General features: G+C 42.4%; 2 protein-coding genes and 1 pseudogene across 2 annotated transcripts; 2 read left to right on the top strand and 1 right to left on the bottom strand.

Annotated features, from left to right (window-relative positions):
- On the bottom strand, window positions 1-1,856 carry LOC119890904 (bis(5'-nucleosyl)-tetraphosphatase [asymmetrical]-like). The gene is made up of 3 exons (XM_038702317.1): window positions 1,702-1,856; window positions 872-1,013; window positions 1-746 (listed from the first exon to the last, which is right to left on the bottom strand). The coding sequence occupies exons 2-3, from the start codon at window positions 996-998 to the stop codon at window positions 424-426; spliced, it is 450 nt and encodes a 149-aa protein (XP_038558245.1). The 5' UTR covers window positions 999-1,013; window positions 1,702-1,856; the 3' UTR covers window positions 1-423.
- A 1,599-nt stretch (window positions 1,857-3,455) lies between these two features.
- LOC119890906 (Rieske domain-containing protein-like) lies at window positions 3,456-6,138 on the top strand. The gene is made up of 4 exons (XM_038702319.1): window positions 3,456-3,533; window positions 4,486-4,665; window positions 5,043-5,077; window positions 5,330-6,138. Exons 2-4 carry the CDS (start codon window positions 4,509-4,511, stop codon window positions 5,648-5,650), a joined length of 513 nt encoding a protein of 170 aa, XP_038558247.1. The 5' UTR covers window positions 3,456-3,533; window positions 4,486-4,508; the 3' UTR covers window positions 5,651-6,138.
- A 1,538-nt stretch (window positions 6,139-7,676) lies between these two features.
- LOC119890905 lies at window positions 7,677-16,947 on the top strand (annotated as a pseudogene).
- Window positions 16,948-18,240: the final 1,293 nt, after the last annotated feature.

Below are 18,240 nucleotides of genomic sequence, written 5' to 3'. Positions count from 1 at the left end.
TTCAGATTTGCATTTTAGTTTATTTACATTGAAAACATTTATGCATGTAATCTAATTACATATGACTTAAAAGATTCAAAGGCACAGACAATCTCGTTTTAGTGCAGTGACTAAGATCACATCAGTAATCGGCTGTCAAGAATTTGTTTCAGAGAATTCATTTCCTCTCTACTCGCCTTTGTTTTAACAGAAGGGAATCTACTCAGCCTTACATTGCACAGTACAGTAGAGACAAAGAATTTAAATAGACTTCAACAGTATTTAAACCTGACAGAGACAGAAGTATCAATCACATAATCACAGCAGAAATACTGCCACATTGGATTCACTATTCCAAGCTATGGTCTAAGGGTCCCACATGCCAGCTGACAGTCATTTCCTTTCTTTAATCATCCCTGTCTGCACAGTCTCCATTCTGATTCATCACTGTTTGTCCTGCAGAGCCCCCAGGTATCTGTGTGCTGATCTCAGTGTGTCCTGCAGGTCTTTGTACTGAGCCAGAGTGCAGGCTTCCTCCAGCCGTGCCCAGCGGTAGTCCCTGTGCTCGTCAGACAAAGTAACCGCTGTCCCTGGGTCTCTCAGCTCGGCCAGCCAGTACAGCACCTCTTTGGGCTTTCCTTGCACCTCGTAACGCAGCTCCTGCAAAAATCCGTCAATCACCCGCAGGTGCTCCGCCCCCAGCCCGGCCTCCTCCTTGGTCTCTCTCAGAGCTGTGGTGAGGTCATCCTCGCCTGGGTCCACATGACCTGATGGTGAACAGGTTAGACGGAACTGGCACAAAGAACATCTAAAGCTATACGAGTAGAATTCAGCTCATTAGTATCTCTCATCAATGACCTGATAGATGTGCTGTTTTTGAACTTGTAAACACCTTTGGGCGGGGTCCAGTGGTGTGTCCCATAAGAGGTCTGCAAGAGGAGGTACTCGATGTTGTCTGGTGGAGGGACACGACTAGCTAGACGACGAAACACTATAAAGCCACAAGCACGCAGCACCATCTTCCTGTTCAGAAACTTCACACACAAACACATTCTGCATTACTTTGTGTTCCTTTGTTGTAAAGTGTGACCCTTTGCACTTTAGGGAGGTTAAATGAAACTGTACCTGTAACGTACAATAAAAAACTTTTAAAAGTTTCACGTTATTACTTATTTCTTTTCTTTTATAGGGTGTTTGGTCTTATTAGTTCTGTGAACTAAAATACAAACTGTTATGATGTTAATATACTGTATTTAAGGCTAACATAATTGTGTGAAATCTGTTCACATTCACTAGTACCCCCCATACTACTGGATATTAACAGATCCACATGGTAACGACAAGCACCATACCAGCCAAATATCACCAGCCTTATTCTGTCAGAGTAAACCTCTGGAGTACAGGTTTTCCTCTTTAACATAGTGGCCTAGCTTTGGCTTTCAATAATGAGGTAACCTGTAGGACCTTTTGGTCAGGACAAATTTCAGCAGTGTTGCTTTTGACTGGAATTAGCCTGTTTCTTTTTTTAATATAACAACGTTGGAATTAAAAAACACAATCAGGCCGATCATATCTTTGGCTGTGTATTCAAAAAGCAGAAAATGAATGACAGGCACAGATCTTACAGGTTTAACGTTACAGGCCCATGAACAACACTACTGCGCCAGCACGATGATTTAGCAGAGCTAAATAAATCTGTAGCATGTTAGCTATCTTACTTACCTGCTCGCACAGATGTCAAACAGTGACTGGGCTCTGGATGTTTCTTGTGGATGCTACTTAAGGTCTATTCTCTGCGACAAAATATGGGTTTCTCTGGTTTCTCTCCGGCTGAGAGCACAGCGAAGCTCAGCGGTGCTCTGGGAAATGAGTCCGGCCGGTCGGTGCTCTTTGAATACGGACTCAAACAGTTCCGCTTTGTAAAACTGCTTGGACAGGACTCGAGGCAAGACTACTGCTGCCAGTGGTGAAAGAGGTGTTCAGATTCAACGTTCAAAGTTATATTAAATCAATAAAACTACTCCTTATGCAGATTGGCTATATTCAGGAATATTATTATATTGCATTGTGATATGATTAAGATAGAAGGCTTAAACAATATAATATAATATAGCCTTGTAGTGTGTTAATTGATTATAATTACTTTTTTGTTACGACTTTATACACTGTTACACTAATCTATAATGATGTATTGTTTTATTTATTGATTCTGTGTTTTGTATGTAAAGCCTTACTAGGAACTATGGCTCATTGCCGATACATACAGCAGAGTAAAAACTTGAGTAAATGTACAGTGGACAGTTATTAGGTACATTTACTCAAATACTGTGATTAAGTACACATTAAAGGTACTTCACTTAAGTATTTTCTTTTTATGCCACTTTCTACTCCCCTGCATCTCAGAGGGAGATAATGTATTTTTTTTTATACTGCATTTATCTGACAGCTTTTTTTACAGACAAAACATATGAGGACTCAATAAATTTTCTTTGTTGCAAATTAAACTACACAACATTTTACAACTGACACAGTATTAGACTGACGTTGAAATCAACTGGCAACAACTTTCATTCTTGTAAATATTTTTCATGCTTCCATAACACACAAATCTGAAGATCTTTTCCTTTTAATTATTTAAATTGATTTGTAATAATTTTGCACTTTGTACTGTTGGTTAGACAAAGCAAACATTCTGAAGGTATCACTTTGGGCTCTGGGAAAATGTGAAATAGTAATATAAATGAGTTCCCCCTCAAAAATTACAACAGTAAAATCCTGTTTTTACATTAAAGCATGATTAATAGTCACATGACATTTTTCTTTCTGCATTGAGTACTTTTTCTTTACTTTAGGTACATTTTCCTAATTATACTTACATACTTTTACTTTAGAAACATTTTCAATGCTGAATGTTTACTTGTTAGCCTACTTGTTATTAGTACTTTCACTTCAGTAAAGGATCTACATACTTTGTCCCCCACTGACACACACGAACACGCACACGCACACACACACACACACACACACACACACACACACTGTATATAATTGAGTAACTTTTTATCATTGAAAGGGCAACCTGTTTATAATGAATGCCATTGTTAAATATCTGGGAAAGTTTACCTACTGTGTTTTTAAAATCTGTTTGTCATGTCAGCAACCCCTGACAAACATAACAAATAATTGCTTGAATTACATGAATTGATAAGTCTAAAATGACCTAATAATATAATAACAACAATAATATAAAATAACAACATATATATATCTTAATATTTATCAGTAGATTTAAATAGAGCGATTCATCCTGTTAGAAATCTCTAGAAATGACAGATTAGACATGGTTTTATGATAAACGTACAGTGTTCTTTATAATGAAATTGCTCTTGTGCCTGTGGGAGACAGATAAGACATGTACCCAGTGTAGATAGGGCCAACTGAAGACAGCTTGTGTCTAAAGATAATGGAGATGGGGCCTCCTCCTCATGGAAGCCAAACTGCCAGAAGTGCAGTTGCTCCGCTGGATGGAGGAGTCACTGCTGCTGAGCTTCAAGGTAAAGACAAAAACTTACCCAAAATACATGTTCTGGTACTTTCAAGTAAAAATATATAGGAGACGGACAGACAGACAGAGAGGATGCACAAAAAATTACTTTGAAGGATTTGTACAAATTAGACCTATAGTCTTTTAGGACTCACTTAAAGAAAATGTATTGTTTTCCTGACATGAACAATTATTTTGCTTTTCTGTAGCTCCTTCCTTCATAGCATGTAGCTGCCTGTGGTTTAGCCAGAGGCCTCAGGACATGCGACATTCGCTTCTACTACTACTGTGCTTACTCAGCCTGCACTGAAGCGCTCATTATTCCACTCCGCTATACATGAATCACACATGGGGTCAGGTTCCCCTGCATCCAGATATTTTTGGTATATACTGGCTGTCATAGAGATTACTCATGGATGTTGGACTGTGGTTTAGATGACCAATGCTTTTGTAGAGGGATGACAGACAAATTTATGTTTTATGTCATTGCATTTGGCCCACTTGTGTCACTTTGTGTAGGTCATGCAAGCTGTATCATGAGGCAGTTCATTGGTCTGGTATTTTGTATTTAAGGAACACACAACAAGAAAAAAAAAATCCTTATGACGATGACACAGATATTAGGCATTAAAATGTCAGGTCTGAGTACGTGTAGAGCAGATTCGTACCAAGAGATGTCCTTGTCTGGATTCTTCAAGCTGAATGTTCTGGAAGTGTTGTGGATTTATTTTAAGCTGACAACTGTGATGTAGTGTGCCAACACAATAATCCCAGTTACAAATCCAGAAGTCACAATTTTCATGCGTGTAGTTAAGATTAAAGTTCTCACCTGGAAACGGGGCATAGTTAATGCACAGAGGGCATTGCTTGCAGGGTAGTTACGACCACTCTTGTGATTTGGTAAAGAAAAATAACATGGTTCTTTGTGATGAATACTGAATTGTGAAGTTTCCTGCTTGCAGTCTGAACAGCATTTGACAGAGCCATGGAGGCGAAGGAGCAGACCACAGGAGGGCCTTATTTTGTGGGGAAAACCAATGAATTGATTGAAGCAAAGCGCTCTTTCAGAACATTAGAAGGTCGGGATGTACTGATCATCCACCATCTGGGAGTCTTCTATGCTATAGACTCTTACTGTTATCGTGAGTACCTGTGCTGAACTCAAAACAGCTGTTATGAGAGAGGGGAAAGTGTGACCATTAGGCTTTGGTTTCCCTTCAAATCTGGTAATACATGAAAAGTGTTATTGGCCGTAAGACTTTATCCAACAGTACAGAAAATATTGGCATATTTTCAAAAATGTTATCAATGTGCTTACTTTCACTGAACCAACTCAAAAATAGGTTGCTGCTAATAGAAATCCTGTCATGGGACATTTAACGCTGGCCTGCCTTACTTTGTTATCCATAGGACATTTTAGCACATATTGCCTCTAAAGTGTGTCCAGTCAGCAAAAGGTTAGTCTGCTGTAAACTGTTAGCTTATTCTGCAATACACTGATCCTCTACCCTCTCAACAGATGCTGGGGGAATGCTGCAGAATGGAGACATTGAGGTGAGGTTTACATTTTACAAGAGCTTGTGGGTTGTTGTTTTTTTTGTCTGACCCAGAGAAAAGAAGCCAAAATGTCATTTAAGTTAAAGTGCTGGACTGTGCTTTTGTGTTTTTGCACTAAAATCCTTAAAAGCAACCGCTGTAATTAAGATATCAAACCCGTATTAATTTAATGTTATGCTAATCTTGGAAGTGACCTACACTTAGCACCACATGAGGTTGTTTACCTGCTTTCTTTCAACACATTCACAGGACATTGACGGCAAGCTGTGCATAATTTGTCCAAAGCACAAGTACAGGATCTCTCTTGCCGAAGGGGAGGGCTTATACAAGGGCACCAACCCCCAGGAAAAGCCACCTGTGCCCAGATGGTACTCCAAGGGTGTGAAGCAGCGGATCCACGAGGTCACTGAGAGCAACGGGGAAGTCTATGTCAAGCTCTCTCAGGACAGGCACTGGGTCGATTCAGACTTCTACCAGGGAGAGGCCGGCAAGGTGGAAAGGGCCAAAGCAGAAGCAGCCGAGGAGAAGAATGATAATAGTAACACATGGATGAGAATGGCATCTCTATAGTATTTTTTTGTCTCCTATGATCTCCTCTAAATGTTTGGGTGATAACTGTGTAGAGAGATGTTTAATAACACGTAGTCCATGCTCTACCTCAAGTAATCAATAGGGCTTGCATGGGCTTAAAAACTGGTCTTGTTTTAATGAGTTTGGGAGCATTTAGAATTTTAAATTACTTGATGTGTGGCTTGCTAGCTTTTTAAATGGTCTAAAAATGTTTTACTAAAAAATGTGGTCACACATTGCCCTGTTACATAGTTCACTGAATAAACATTTTTATGAATGAATTTAGATTTCTGGTTCTTTGTTTTCAAATTAGGTAGTGGCAGGAGGTGGCTAAAAGTGTGCCCACACTGGTGTATCCCTCTGCATTTCAATATTCCTCATGTATTATGCATTCAGTGAATGAATCAATAAGATAAAAAGGTTTTTGCTGATCGATAAAGTCCTAAAGTGGGAAATCGTTAATGTAAAATAAAAAGATCATACCACAATACTGGTCACTTTTTGTATCCGTTCATTCCCTCAGATAACATCAGAAAGCATGAACATCAGGACACATGTTGCAAATACTAGGATTTGCGTTGTGACATGTTTCTTGAGGACACAGACCAAATCCCTGGTCGGTGTGCTGACAGCAGCTTCATGCAGGTACAGTGGCTGGCTGGAAGGTACTGTCCCCATATTCCGTATAGATATTCAGGGTTTTGTTTTGAACAGTCAGCCTTCAATCTTCTCATCTAACTCTTGCCAAGAAAGCAAATAAGAGCATTTCTCAAAATGTCTCCACTGTGCTCTCAAAACTATTCCTTTAATATTCATGATGTCACCAATATCTCTAAACCTAACTTTGTTACATTTGCTATGTGGCACTGTCGTACTTAAAGGATTACTCTAGCAACTTATCACTGCGCTTCCATAAAACTGAGGCACTTGCAAGAAACAGATTGAAAAAAGAATGGTAAAACTTGTCAAAGCAGCGGCCAAGACTTTTAGTTTTTGTCAGAACGGGTCAAGCTCCAAAAATGCTGGCTCCAATTCCCATAATTCATCTTGATAGCGACCCTCCCTGCCTGGAAAACACCCATGTCTTTCAAACTCCACACCTCTGGTTAGTAACACAAGCTTTCAGTTACAAGTCATACATTTTACATAATTATAGTAATAAATACAAAGTTGAATCATAATGGCTTTCATAGCCATTCTGTACATAACATGCAAAGTGAAATAATTTGGTTATAGCCTATAATTTGCTGTAAAGACAGCTTGTCACATTCAGATGATTTCTCTGTTTCTGTGCCTGTGGTGTAGGGTAGCAGTGATATGGCCCTAGAACAACACAAAGGCTGTGGGTATGATGTTTCCTTGTGCATGAATGATGATGGTCTCTGTAGCTGGCCTGCAGCAAACTCACAACACAGTCTAAAGCCTCTGCCAGTGTGACACTTCAAATACAATCAAGAAGTGCACATGGCCATGGGCTACATGGAAGGAGGGGGCTGTAACTTGTGCAAGGTTACTACACATTAAATAGTAAAATATGATTAGGAAGTGAAATTTAGAATCTTGATACAAGGCGGGGGCCATTATGTGCAGGTGGACATTTGCAATAGGTCAAGTGGAGGGCTGTTTGTCAAGACAAGAGCAGACTGTCTGCTTAGCTGCTTAGCAGGGCGAGTGCATCTTTTTTCAGAGGAAGGCTATTGCACAGTGTGTAAGGAGCATGGATTTACAGTGTTGCAGGGCATTCAAACCCAAGGCCTAAATACTCTATGATGCTTTTATGTCTGCACTATTCATCATGGTTCGGAGTGAGACACAACGCTCTGATCAACCCTTTAAGGCTTGAGCTATGCTTCCTCTCAGAAAGCTCTGGCCCTTTGGAGTTTGTCCAAGAGGGACTACCAGATCTCCTTATCACCTTTTATAGCTTACTAACACTGACCCCCCCACCCCCAAAATAAAAGCAAACCAACGTATTTTATATTTTCTTGCAGTATAAGCAAATTGTCTCCTAACCCTTGCTTAATAGGGTTGTCACTATCAACCTCTTGGCCATTCCTTTCGTGTCTATTCATGTGGTGGCATCCAGTGTCAATTGTTTGAATGTGAAACGGACAGATCTGAGAGGACAACAAGGTGCAAAACTGTGTTTGAGTGAACAAAACAACGCTGTCATTTCCTGCACGTCGACAGCATGGTCATATGGCCAGGGTGCTCGTGTGTGCTGGCGCGCGCTGCTTCTACGCGTGAATGCCCGCGTGCGTGTTGCTGAGTCAGGCGCGACCGCTCTCTATTCAGCCTTTGCATTCTCTCTCTCTCTCTCTCTCTCTCTCTCTCTCTCTCTCTCTCTCTCTCTCTCTCAGTTGTTATTTGGCAGTGAGACTTTTTTTGTTTTATTCGCCTACGTCATTCATATGGTCTGGACACCGAGGCGCGAGGCTGCTCTCTCCTCGCCGTTAATTGTGTTTCCTACAGACTGACAACTTGTTTGTCTGTTAGCGCATTGGCTGTCCATGGGCGCTGCTGTTCACACGCTGCTGCTGCTCCGCCGCCGGCTGGGCTGTCCGGTGCGCCTCTGCGGTCAGTTCGGGACGGTATCGGGCTCCGCTTTTATGAATGAATAACGAGACGGGGAAATGCGAGTGACTGCGAAACTCCCCAGCAGCCGGGCTCCCGGGGGGGCAGCCGCCGATGAGAGGAATTAACGACGGAGCGGAGCCGCGGCTCATTGCGGAAAAAGCCGAGTCTGACTGCAGACTGGCGTGGAAACGCACCGTGAGGGGAAAGGGCTCCATAGCGTAGAGCAGCGGAACAAAAACCGCGGTGACCACAATGTAAGTTGCTCTGAAGCTGCAACTCATTAGGGGATGTGAGGGGAAGGGGTTCCTGTTGGGCTGCTTTATTTTTGTCAGTATGCTTGATAAATATAAATACAGCACCGAAAATATTTCTAAAAGTGTCAGATTTATTGAACCGTAATACCCTCTCAGGTGTAATAAAGGCCTTGGCATGCTTCTTCTCAGTCATTTTCAGTGACATGACGGTGATGCACTGTCTCCGTGATAGACATGAATAATAAGGACCAAAGCAAAGCTTGGTGCCTCCTCTTCTTCACTGCTACTTCTGTATCACCATCTGCTTGTGTGCTGCTGCTTCATTCAAGTCACTTTCAAACACGAGTTGTTTGGCTTACAGGTCCATCCACATTGTGGCTCTGGGCAGCGAGTGCCCCGGAGGAGTCGGGCCGGGGAGGAGATCATGGGCCAGGGGCAGCTGCAGGGAGGCCTGCTGTGGAGCTACCTTGGTCACGGAGCGCTGGTGGGACCCTGCGACTTGGAGAGCAGCCTGCACAACCCAGCCTTCATGGAGTACACCTCACGTGTGTTTGGAGATGTCACTGTAGTGGTTCGGGATTGCCCCAGCTGGGTAAGAGACCAGTGGTGTGTTTGTGTGCAGACTGGCATGATGCAGTAGGAATCTTTGCTTTGACTTGTTCTGTTCATTCATTTGTCCATCCCCAGTATTATTATAGGGGAGCTACACCTTCTTCATTGATACCAAATCATCCTTGATTTGCAGAGGAAGGTTTGGGCAGGCCAAGATGGCAAATATCAAACAGTGGCGCAATTTTGCCAGAGCATTGTCACTGTGAAAGAGTGTGGCCTCACTTCAATGATCTGCTGCTCGCTTTCACTCTGCTTGTGTTTCTCAGAAGACGCACAAATTCCAAGGCGCCTTCCAGCACTGATTGCAGGCTTTGTAAAAATGTCTCTATTCTTAGGAGGACGCTATTTTAACATGCACTGCGCAGAAAAAAAATGATGAAAGAACTTTTGTTCCTAATAGCATATGAATTTGAAATGAAAGCACTGTTATGATTTTGTAGCAGCAGTGTATGCGTCCTATTATAGGGCTGTCTAACCCTGTCAGGGGTGGTGCTGTGCAGAGTCTGTCAGTCAAATTCTATGCCTCTTTGTCCTTTTTATTCAAATGCGCACAGCTTTCTTAAGTGTTTTTTTCCCCCCCTGCCTAATAAGTTGAGTTAGGTTGGTTTAGAGCAAGCAGCTAGCCTCACACCGGCCCTCAGGGGTAAAGTCCTAAGAGCCACACTGAGGTATTTACTCCCACTCAGAGGGGGGATTCATGCTACAGAGATGGTATGCAGGCAATTCTGTTTACTGCCATTTTTGTGTCTGTTCTCCTCTGACCTTCTATTTATATTTGCTGTCCTTTTTCTTTTCTTGACTTTCCAGGACTTGTTGGACAGCGATTGGGCCAGCGTACGGAAAGTTCTTGAGCAGGCTGACATCCTGGTCATTAAATATTCAGTCACTGACAAGCTGGCCTTCCAGCAGGTCAGGAACGGCTATGCCCCGAGACTCCGCCCGCTCCTGAGGCACTGGGGCGTGCCTGTCATCCTGGTCGCTGTTGGAGCGCGGCTGAACGGTGAGGGCGCTTTTGTTCCGTGGTTTTGTTAGAGCCAGAGTGAGTTTGGTTGTGCCAACAACGCCTTGACAGCTGATGATTCCTCTAGCAGTTTGTCATTGTTGTACGTGAACAATGGAGTTCGAGAGGCAGCAAATGCAAAATTTCTCATCTCTCAGCCGCCGTATTTGATATCCTGGTATTTTAGGGTTAATTTTATGTTGCCTTCGGGACATGTTCTTCTCGTTGGGCCAGTGAGATCTCTGTCTCAGCCTTGTGTCCTCTAGTGTGTCCTCCCAGCAATGAGGAGGATGGCCATGATTAAATCTCCTCTTGGCTTCCTTCCGGCTGTCAGCTCACATGCTTCCCTGCAGAAAACACACCAAACAAAGCAGGACATTAAGGTTATATTGTTTTGGCCCTGTAAGCCTTGTAGGCAGACAAGAGCTCGCACAGCACTCAATATATAGAACAATGGCATGGCTCGAAAGTTCACCAACAGTTTATCGCTCAAGTAGAACTAGAGCGCTTGGGTGGGTGTGGCCTTACTGGCTGCTTAACACATCAGAAGTGAACATGTGTATACTGGCAGGCACCTCAGTGAGTCTGCATGTGTTTTTGCAGACACACACACACACACACACACACACACTGACCCTTGTCAAATCCAGATGCCTTAAACAAGCTGCTCAAATGCACAAGGTTGTATTTTTAGCCTGTCTTCTCGGCATACTTTGAGATCCTGTCAGAGCTCCGCTGCAGAATGATCACAGTGTGAGTCAAGTCTTTGGCAGAAACAGCTAGAGAGAAGGAGGATAGGGTGGGTACCTGTAGACCAGAGCCTTTGTTTGTGTTTTTGTTCGCAGCCGCTGTGAGTATTTTCATGCTATGCCCTCATGACTGCAGAGAATGACGGCTGAGCTTCCCGCTGCTCGACTTAAGACCACCTAAGGCACGTCTGTGGCAGAGAGCGCTGCCATACGTGCATTAATGCAGCCATTAAAGCCGCGCTGAACGCAGGGGCACAGACAGATTCATCCAAGGGCGCACACACACACTCACGCGCACAAACTTACCACTGATATGCCAAGTCACCGCCTGTCAGACGCTCACACACACACTCTGCTTTTCACTCTGCCTCTCACACACACCACACACACACACAGACACACACACACACACACAGACACACACACACCACACACCACACACACACACACACACACACAGACACACCACACAACACACACACACACACACACCACACACACACACACACACACTGTCCAGCTCCATCTCTGTGTCATGCCTGTAGGTTATTAGTGGTATGATTTATCAAATGCCTCAGCACTTAGCTGCATGTCCAACTCATTCTCCTTTTCTCTCTGGCTTGCTCCTCCTTTGTGCAGCCCCCCCTCCCCCATTCAAGCTAATCCCTCCAAATTTCCTGTCTGATTCTGTGTCTTTGGTCCCCATGCACACATACCACAGCATGGCTTGTCCTAGTGCACGTGCCGTTGCAGATCTGATGTATTTGGATGATCTATCTTTTCTGTTATTGTAAAAGAATCCTTGGTTTTTTCTTTGAACGTGTAAAAATTGTGGCCTGGAAGTGCAAAACACATCCGTATAAAATCAAAGAAAACCTAATGAAATTTCAGGAACCAACATCACAAACACAACGACACATAAAATGGAAAACACATGTATACAGCTCCCTTTTAAAATACTCATTGGCTGTCTACAAAGTCACTCTGAGACAGACAAGAAGAATTAGGACATAGGGCAAGTCCACACCATGAAAGCACATGCGACTGTGGCATCTGGTTTTTATGTTTTATCTGTGTAGATTTGTTTTCTATTTTCACATAATTTGTGTGTTTTGTCTTCTGCTTATCACACAAAGTAGCTTCGTGTGTTTTGTAGTCAATCTGACATGATCTTGTATGATATTTATTTTAATACATTTTGTTGTCTGGTAGCAGATTGACTCTTATTCATTCAGATCACAACCACCTGAGTGATGTGTGTGTTTATGACGATGTACAGTATAATACCGTTCTGCCCTGTGGTGTTAACTTGACAATGCCTCACGAGGGTTTCTGTTAAATTGAAATATTTCTTGGTTAAATTAAAGGGAGAGTAGTTGATTCTGCAGAAGGATTGTTGATATTTGAACTCAACTGCCAATATAAACCCCTCCCTTCAGTGCTCCCTCAGAAGCTGCGGCCTCCAAAGTTAACCTTTTCCTGCTCATATACCTTTCTTCTCTGTTAATACTCTTCAGACCTTTTCCTCTTTGGCTGTTTCTCACTCCCCAACTCGTCACATATGGACGCATGGTCAAGACCCATCGGCGTCAGTTTGTAACGCACTGGGCACCCCTTTAGCGTCATAGTTCAACGCAGTGGGGAAAGCCCTGTAGCGTCAGTTTTTGACAGTAAGGCAGGTATATGATATTTAACAGAAAAGACTGAGTAAGGAGATGGATGGAGAGCCAGACCCAGACTTTGAACCAGGAGCGGTGTTCGTGTCCTGTGTGAAACAAAAAGTCAACGTAGTAAAGTGTTTTTATTGAAGTTAACAAGTTAAATTAACTGCATAAGTTACGCAAGTGACGTTAGCTTACGTGTTACTGATGTACGTAGTTATTTTAACCCAAACCATGATCTTTTCCTAACCTTAACCAAGGAGTTTAGTTGCCTAAACCTAACCAAATTGCAACGTTTCACAACTTTAATAACGTGCCGTTTCAAAATGGAGATGTTTTGAAATGCTAGCGTTTTATTTTGAAAGTGCAACCTGACGTTGCATATGTCTTGTTGCTAACTTTACCGGACATTGCATATTTGTTGTTGCTAAGCGTTGCTAACTTGACTGCGGAGCCCTAAACGTCTAAAAATGATGCTAAAGGGGTACCCAGGGCGTTAACAAGCGACGCCAAAGGGCCTTGACCATGCGTCATATGTGACGAGTCGGGACTGAGAATGTGTTGGTTTCTCAGTATCTCTCCTTTTTTTTCAGAGAACAAACTAAAATATTCATTGAGTTTAACAAAAACCCTATTGGATCACAATCACTTACTGTCCCTTTAATTAAGAGCTGTGCAGATTTTTTTGTTTGACTTCTGTCTTTATGTTTATATGTTTAGATCTGTGTTTTGCTTGAAGGCACATATGGCAGTTCATTTCCTGTTAGGGTTGAATACTTTAACAAACACGAACAGTGTTACACCAACATGTTGTCATGGCCCCGTGCAGCTCATTCGGTGACACATTTTCAGCAGTAGTTGTTCAATTCAAACTAGGTTCATGCATCCTAAGAAGCATAATGTAATACCACTGACACTGATATCTTCTCATGTAGCCCCTTAAACTCTGATTCACTTATATATATATATATATGTAATATATATATATATATTATATATATATATATGATTGAATGATTTAATACTGGAATTAAATTCTCCTCTCTGTGTTCAGATGAAGGTCCTCCCTGTACGTGTCCGCTGTGTGCGTCTGACTGGAGCAGCTGTGTGCCTCACAGTGAAGGTCTGCAGCTGTCCCGGGACCTGGGGGCCACCTATCTGGAGTTGCCCTCTCTCAACCACGTCTTTGTGGGTCGCTACTTCGGCAGCGTGGTACGTGGTCACATCACAACAACTTAATGAATGTATATGATACAAAGATGTGCAGAGGGTTTTTGTTGACCGTGAAAATCTATTTTAAAACCGCCCGTGTGTTTTTATACTGAAATGAAGCTGTAAGATAAATTATTAACTTTACACACTCCTTCTTGTATTAAACCAGATGAACTCTTCATTTCAGATAGGTACAGCACTTAGTAGAGGAGACAAGGACAGGTAGCTACGTTGGTCTTCTCAGGAAGTTTTTGTCCAAAGCAAAGAATTGATGATGTAGTGCCACTATTTTTGTACCTTCTGTTTGAACTAACGGGTGTATTTCTGTATTGTTCAGCTGGAGTACTTCATGATTCAGTGTCTGAACACAAAGCCAAAGAGAGGCCAGAGAAGAGGCGAGAAATAAAGTGAACGAGCTTCGTCCCCCTCATTTAGAACAACCAGGTCAGAGGAATACTATGGTATCTAAAAACTCAACTTTTATTTTAAGTAGTATTTATTCGTGTCTTGTCAGTTTGTGAGTGAGCGTTGAACCCTTTTCAGCTCATTTTATTTCCATCATTAATGGCGATGATTGTTTTATTTAGTCCTTCAATTTGCATGTTATTAAGTTATTATTGTTGCTTTAGTATGCTTTTCATGGCGTATAGGGAACATTCAGTTGGACTGACTGGATTGTTTTTTTCTTACAGCTTACATAGCCATAAAAGAGCTGAGCATAAAGGTTTATCCAGATCAATATCCTCTGTTCCAACTGGAAATAAAAGGGAGACAAGAGCTAGGTGGACTACTTTTATTCAGTGATGTTTGAATCAATTTTAGACTGAGCTCCGGAGTGTTTAGTGCCTTGTTCCGAGGCAGCTCAGTGATTGTACTTGTAGATGATTACTCATTAACCTTGTCTTTAACCAAATGTTCTTAACCAGTATAGGTACCTGAACACCACATTAACATCCCGCAGTTCATTTTTTTAGTTTGTGTATTTGTGCACATTATTTTTATATTACTAGTTTTGGAAGATTTAGTTTGGGGCTGCAACTAATGTAATTTGTAGCAGTTCTAAGCAGACTGTAATGTATTGCATACTTAATCAAACTACCGTTAAGCCAATCAGATAATGCAAACATAACAAGCTAATTATGAGAAATAGAGAAATTACCGCTCTGATCATGATCAAAAGAGCCTAAAACTCACAGAACAGCAAACTTCATACTCATTGAGCAGCAGAGACCGCTTTTGTTATTCTAGCAAAGCTTAAAAGAACGAGCCACGCTAGAGTGCTTGATGGTTTCATTTCTTCTGCCTTTTCTTTGTCTTAATATTATACTTTTTTAGACTGTGGCACTCTTTCTCCTAAATGGCTAAAAGCCTAATTAAATCTGCAATCGACTGCCATTCCTAACTGCCGGATGTTGCCACAAACTGAAAGCTTTCAGTGCGTTGCATTTGAAACAACATAATTAAAATTAATTTGGCTAGAAGTACGACTCCCACACCACAAACAGGTCGAGTAGAACTGCCATTTCAGTATTTTTCCATTCACAGTTCATTTTTACAAAACGAACACCTAAAATATTTAACACAAGCTACACTGTTTATTTGTCTTAGTGTTAAATATTTATCTGACCACTTGCTGCTGTGTGTCTGTGTGTGTGTGTGTGTGGTGTCTGATGCAATGACTGACACCTTTTAAGTCCAGCCAAAGAGCCGCGAGTGCTGCCTGGCAATTTATTGGTGCCTGTCCAACACTACTTAACTGTACTTATGGTGTAGCTTGCATTAATATGACGTGCACTGATTCAGGAACAGCACATTTTCATGGCCAATCTGAGCTGCCATAAAAAGGAGATGAGGTCCACAGAGTGCATGTGTGTTAAGCATGAATAGGAACATAATAGGACAGAGATTTGTGAAGCCCCCCCACACACACACACTTCCTTTCCCTTCCTGCTCAGTGCTTTGTCACTTTTATTAATCTGAATCCATGAATACGTGTGTCACAAAGCACAGTTTTTTCTCTTTTTTTCCCTAACCAATATTCTTCTTGTTGCTCATGACATGTTTTACAATTCTGTCCCGTCGTATTTTTCTTGTATTCAGTGTTTTTACTGTTACACTCAATTCACTGCAAATCATTTATCTGTGATGGTTGTCTTTCCAGATTTTCTTATATCTCCTTTAAACATTAACCTTTCTATGTCCTGTAAACATTAACCTTATTTAAAAGGGATAAATCTGTGTTGGGCACGGTGGTGCGGTGGTTAGCACTGTCGCAGCAAGAAGGTCGTGGGTTCAAACCCCCGGCCTTTGTGTAGAGTTTGCATGTTCTCCCCGTGTCTGCGTGGTTCTCTCCGGGTGCTCCGGCTTCCTCCCACTATCCAAAGACATGCAGTCTAGGTAATTGGCAACCCTAAATTGTCCTTAGGTGTAGCGTGAGTGGCCCTGCGATGGACTGGCGACCTGTCCAGGTGTACCCCGCCTTGCGCCCAATGTCTGCTGGGATTGGCTCCAGCCCCCCCGCGACCCTGTATGCAGGATAAGCGTTGACGATGGATGAAATCTGTGTTGAACAGATGGACATGACCAATCCTCCATTTTTGCAGGTCTGTCACAAATATATCTGGAGGCATTTTTTTCTAACTTGAGCAACAGGGCAGAGCACAACATGACATTGGTCTTGCTCAGCTCTCTCTTTCTTGACTAAAAGATCTCACTTCACTATTGCTGTCACTATCACTCTCTCCACATAACCCTATACGCCCATTGCTGAGTTGCCAAAAGTCATTCTCAAAAGAAAAGGGAAATCACTAGTAGACGTAAAAAAAGGACGAAAAAAAATGAGTACACCAAAGTGTGATTTACAACGCTCCTGGGGTGCTTTGAACATAACACATTTCGGGGATTTTCCTTTTATCTTTTGAAAATACGGGCAAGCTGAATTTCAGCAGTAATTCTTCATTAACACGACTCCTTCCTTCCTATCTTCCTCTCTCTCTCTCTCTCCTCTTCAACCTACGTGCTCCCTCTTCCTCCTTCCGTTCAGCACGTCTTCCCCTATCCGAGTAGAGGATCCAGCTTCTCACAGGACATGCAGTGGTTGTTGGAGCGTGGCGTGCAGTTCGCCGAGTGGCTTTCTACGCCGGGACTCTGGGAAAGAATTGGGGTGGCGCATGCGGCTGTGCTGTGTGCTGTCAGCCCGTACTTCAGACAGCTGCTCCTGGGGCCCAACGAGGTAGGAGAGATATTAGCTCGTTCACAGACAGCGTTTAACAAGCTATTTCATCACCTGAGCCTATAGCCAGCAGCAGCTCGGCTCTCTCTGTGAACACCTCTTTAGTGTAACTGTGAAGGATGTTGTGCTGAATTTCATCTCTGGTTGGACAGGGAACGTCCCCAGTCACGGTGCGCTTGCAGAGAGCGGGATGGAGGCCCCCATTCGCTGCTCTCCACCTGGGACGGAGGGATTATTGATGACATGCCAAGATTAGAAGGGCACCTGACAGGACGCCTCTCTCGTCTGGTAGTGAAGGACCCTCTCCTCTGTATGTGCTTGTGGGGACACTCATGTTTATTTACAGAGGTAAAAACCACCAGTCAGACAACACATCTTAATTCTATCATTTCCATTTACCCTTTTTAACACCCCCACCGCTTGTGAGATGCTACCACTATGTAGAACTTTGACTGACTGACTGATAGTATGAATAGTTACGCGATTATTTTCTCAGTTCATTGATTATAATATAAATTGTCAGAAAATAGTGGAAAAATACAAAAAATCCCCAAATCACATTTCCCACGATGGCTGCTCTAGGAGGCTGGTTTTAGGCTGGTTGCAGCCCCAACACATAATTCCATTGCCAGATTTTTTTTGATCACCTAATCCATCAATATACTAATTGTCTCTAAATATGCATTGACTTATTAGATTCTCATCTTTTTGGTCATTGTGGTCTTTTTTCAGAAGAAATGATCTGAGTACCGCACAGCAAAGTATCCAACCAAAACCTAAAATATGACAGGGGATGACTTAATCGGAAGTGAATTCTTTCTATATTAAAAGTTGCACCAACCTAAATCACAACACAGAAGAGCATCCCGTCCCCACTAGTTGCCAAACTGACAATTCTGGCAACAGGATCAGTTGCACAGGAAGTGCCAAAAAGAGAGAGACCAGAATACAAAACAGCTGCCAACATGCACTTTGTCCAAGAAATTTGGACTCAGCAAGGATGGCTCAATCACTTTACTCCCATCACACTACATAATTATGTGCATCACACTTGAAAAAAATCAGTCTCTAGGCCAGTAAGTGCTTCAACCGCTCATTGTCCTGAAATGCATTCAGACCTAATGGTTTTGGTATTTGTTTGTTTTTTGCTGGTGTTTCAGCCTTGATGCTTCTTATTTGTTGTTGCCATACTGGACACATTACGTCATCATCTGCACATTACGAAGTTTAAATACAGCTAACAGAGCTGGACTGACATTCACAGCATGGGAACTCCATTCATTTTCCAATCAT

The sequence above is a fragment of the Micropterus salmoides genome, unplaced genomic scaffold (assembly GCF_014851395.1).
Source record: "Micropterus salmoides isolate LMB-PRFRI ecotype aquatic unplaced genomic scaffold, ASM1485139v1 Ms_hic_scaffold_612, whole genome shotgun sequence".
In the NCBI taxonomy this organism is placed as follows: Eukaryota; Metazoa; Chordata; class Actinopteri; order Centrarchiformes; family Centrarchidae; genus Micropterus; species Micropterus salmoides.
This window is presented reverse-complemented; position numbering and strand designations above follow the sequence as displayed.

Bases quoted from the DNA above. Each gene is read 5' to 3' on its own strand.
- LOC119890904 (XM_038702317.1), bottom strand. From the start codon at position 998: ATGGTGCTGCGTGCTTGTGGCTTTATAGTGTTTCGTCGTCTAGCTAGT. The intron at 747-871 runs GTGTTTACAAGT...GTTCACCATCAG, and splicing joins CCACTGGACCCCGCCCAAAG to GTCATGTGGACCCAGGCGAG.
- LOC119890906 (XM_038702319.1), top strand. From the start codon at position 4,509: ATGGAGGCGAAGGAGCAGACCACAGGAGGGCCTTATTTTGTGGGGAAA. The intron at 4,666-5,042 runs GTGAGTACCTGT...CCCTCTCAACAG, and splicing joins TATAGACTCTTACTGTTATC to ATGCTGGGGGAATGCTGCAG. The intron at 5,078-5,329 runs GTGAGGTTTACA...ACACATTCACAG, and splicing joins TGCAGAATGGAGACATTGAG to GACATTGACGGCAAGCTGTG.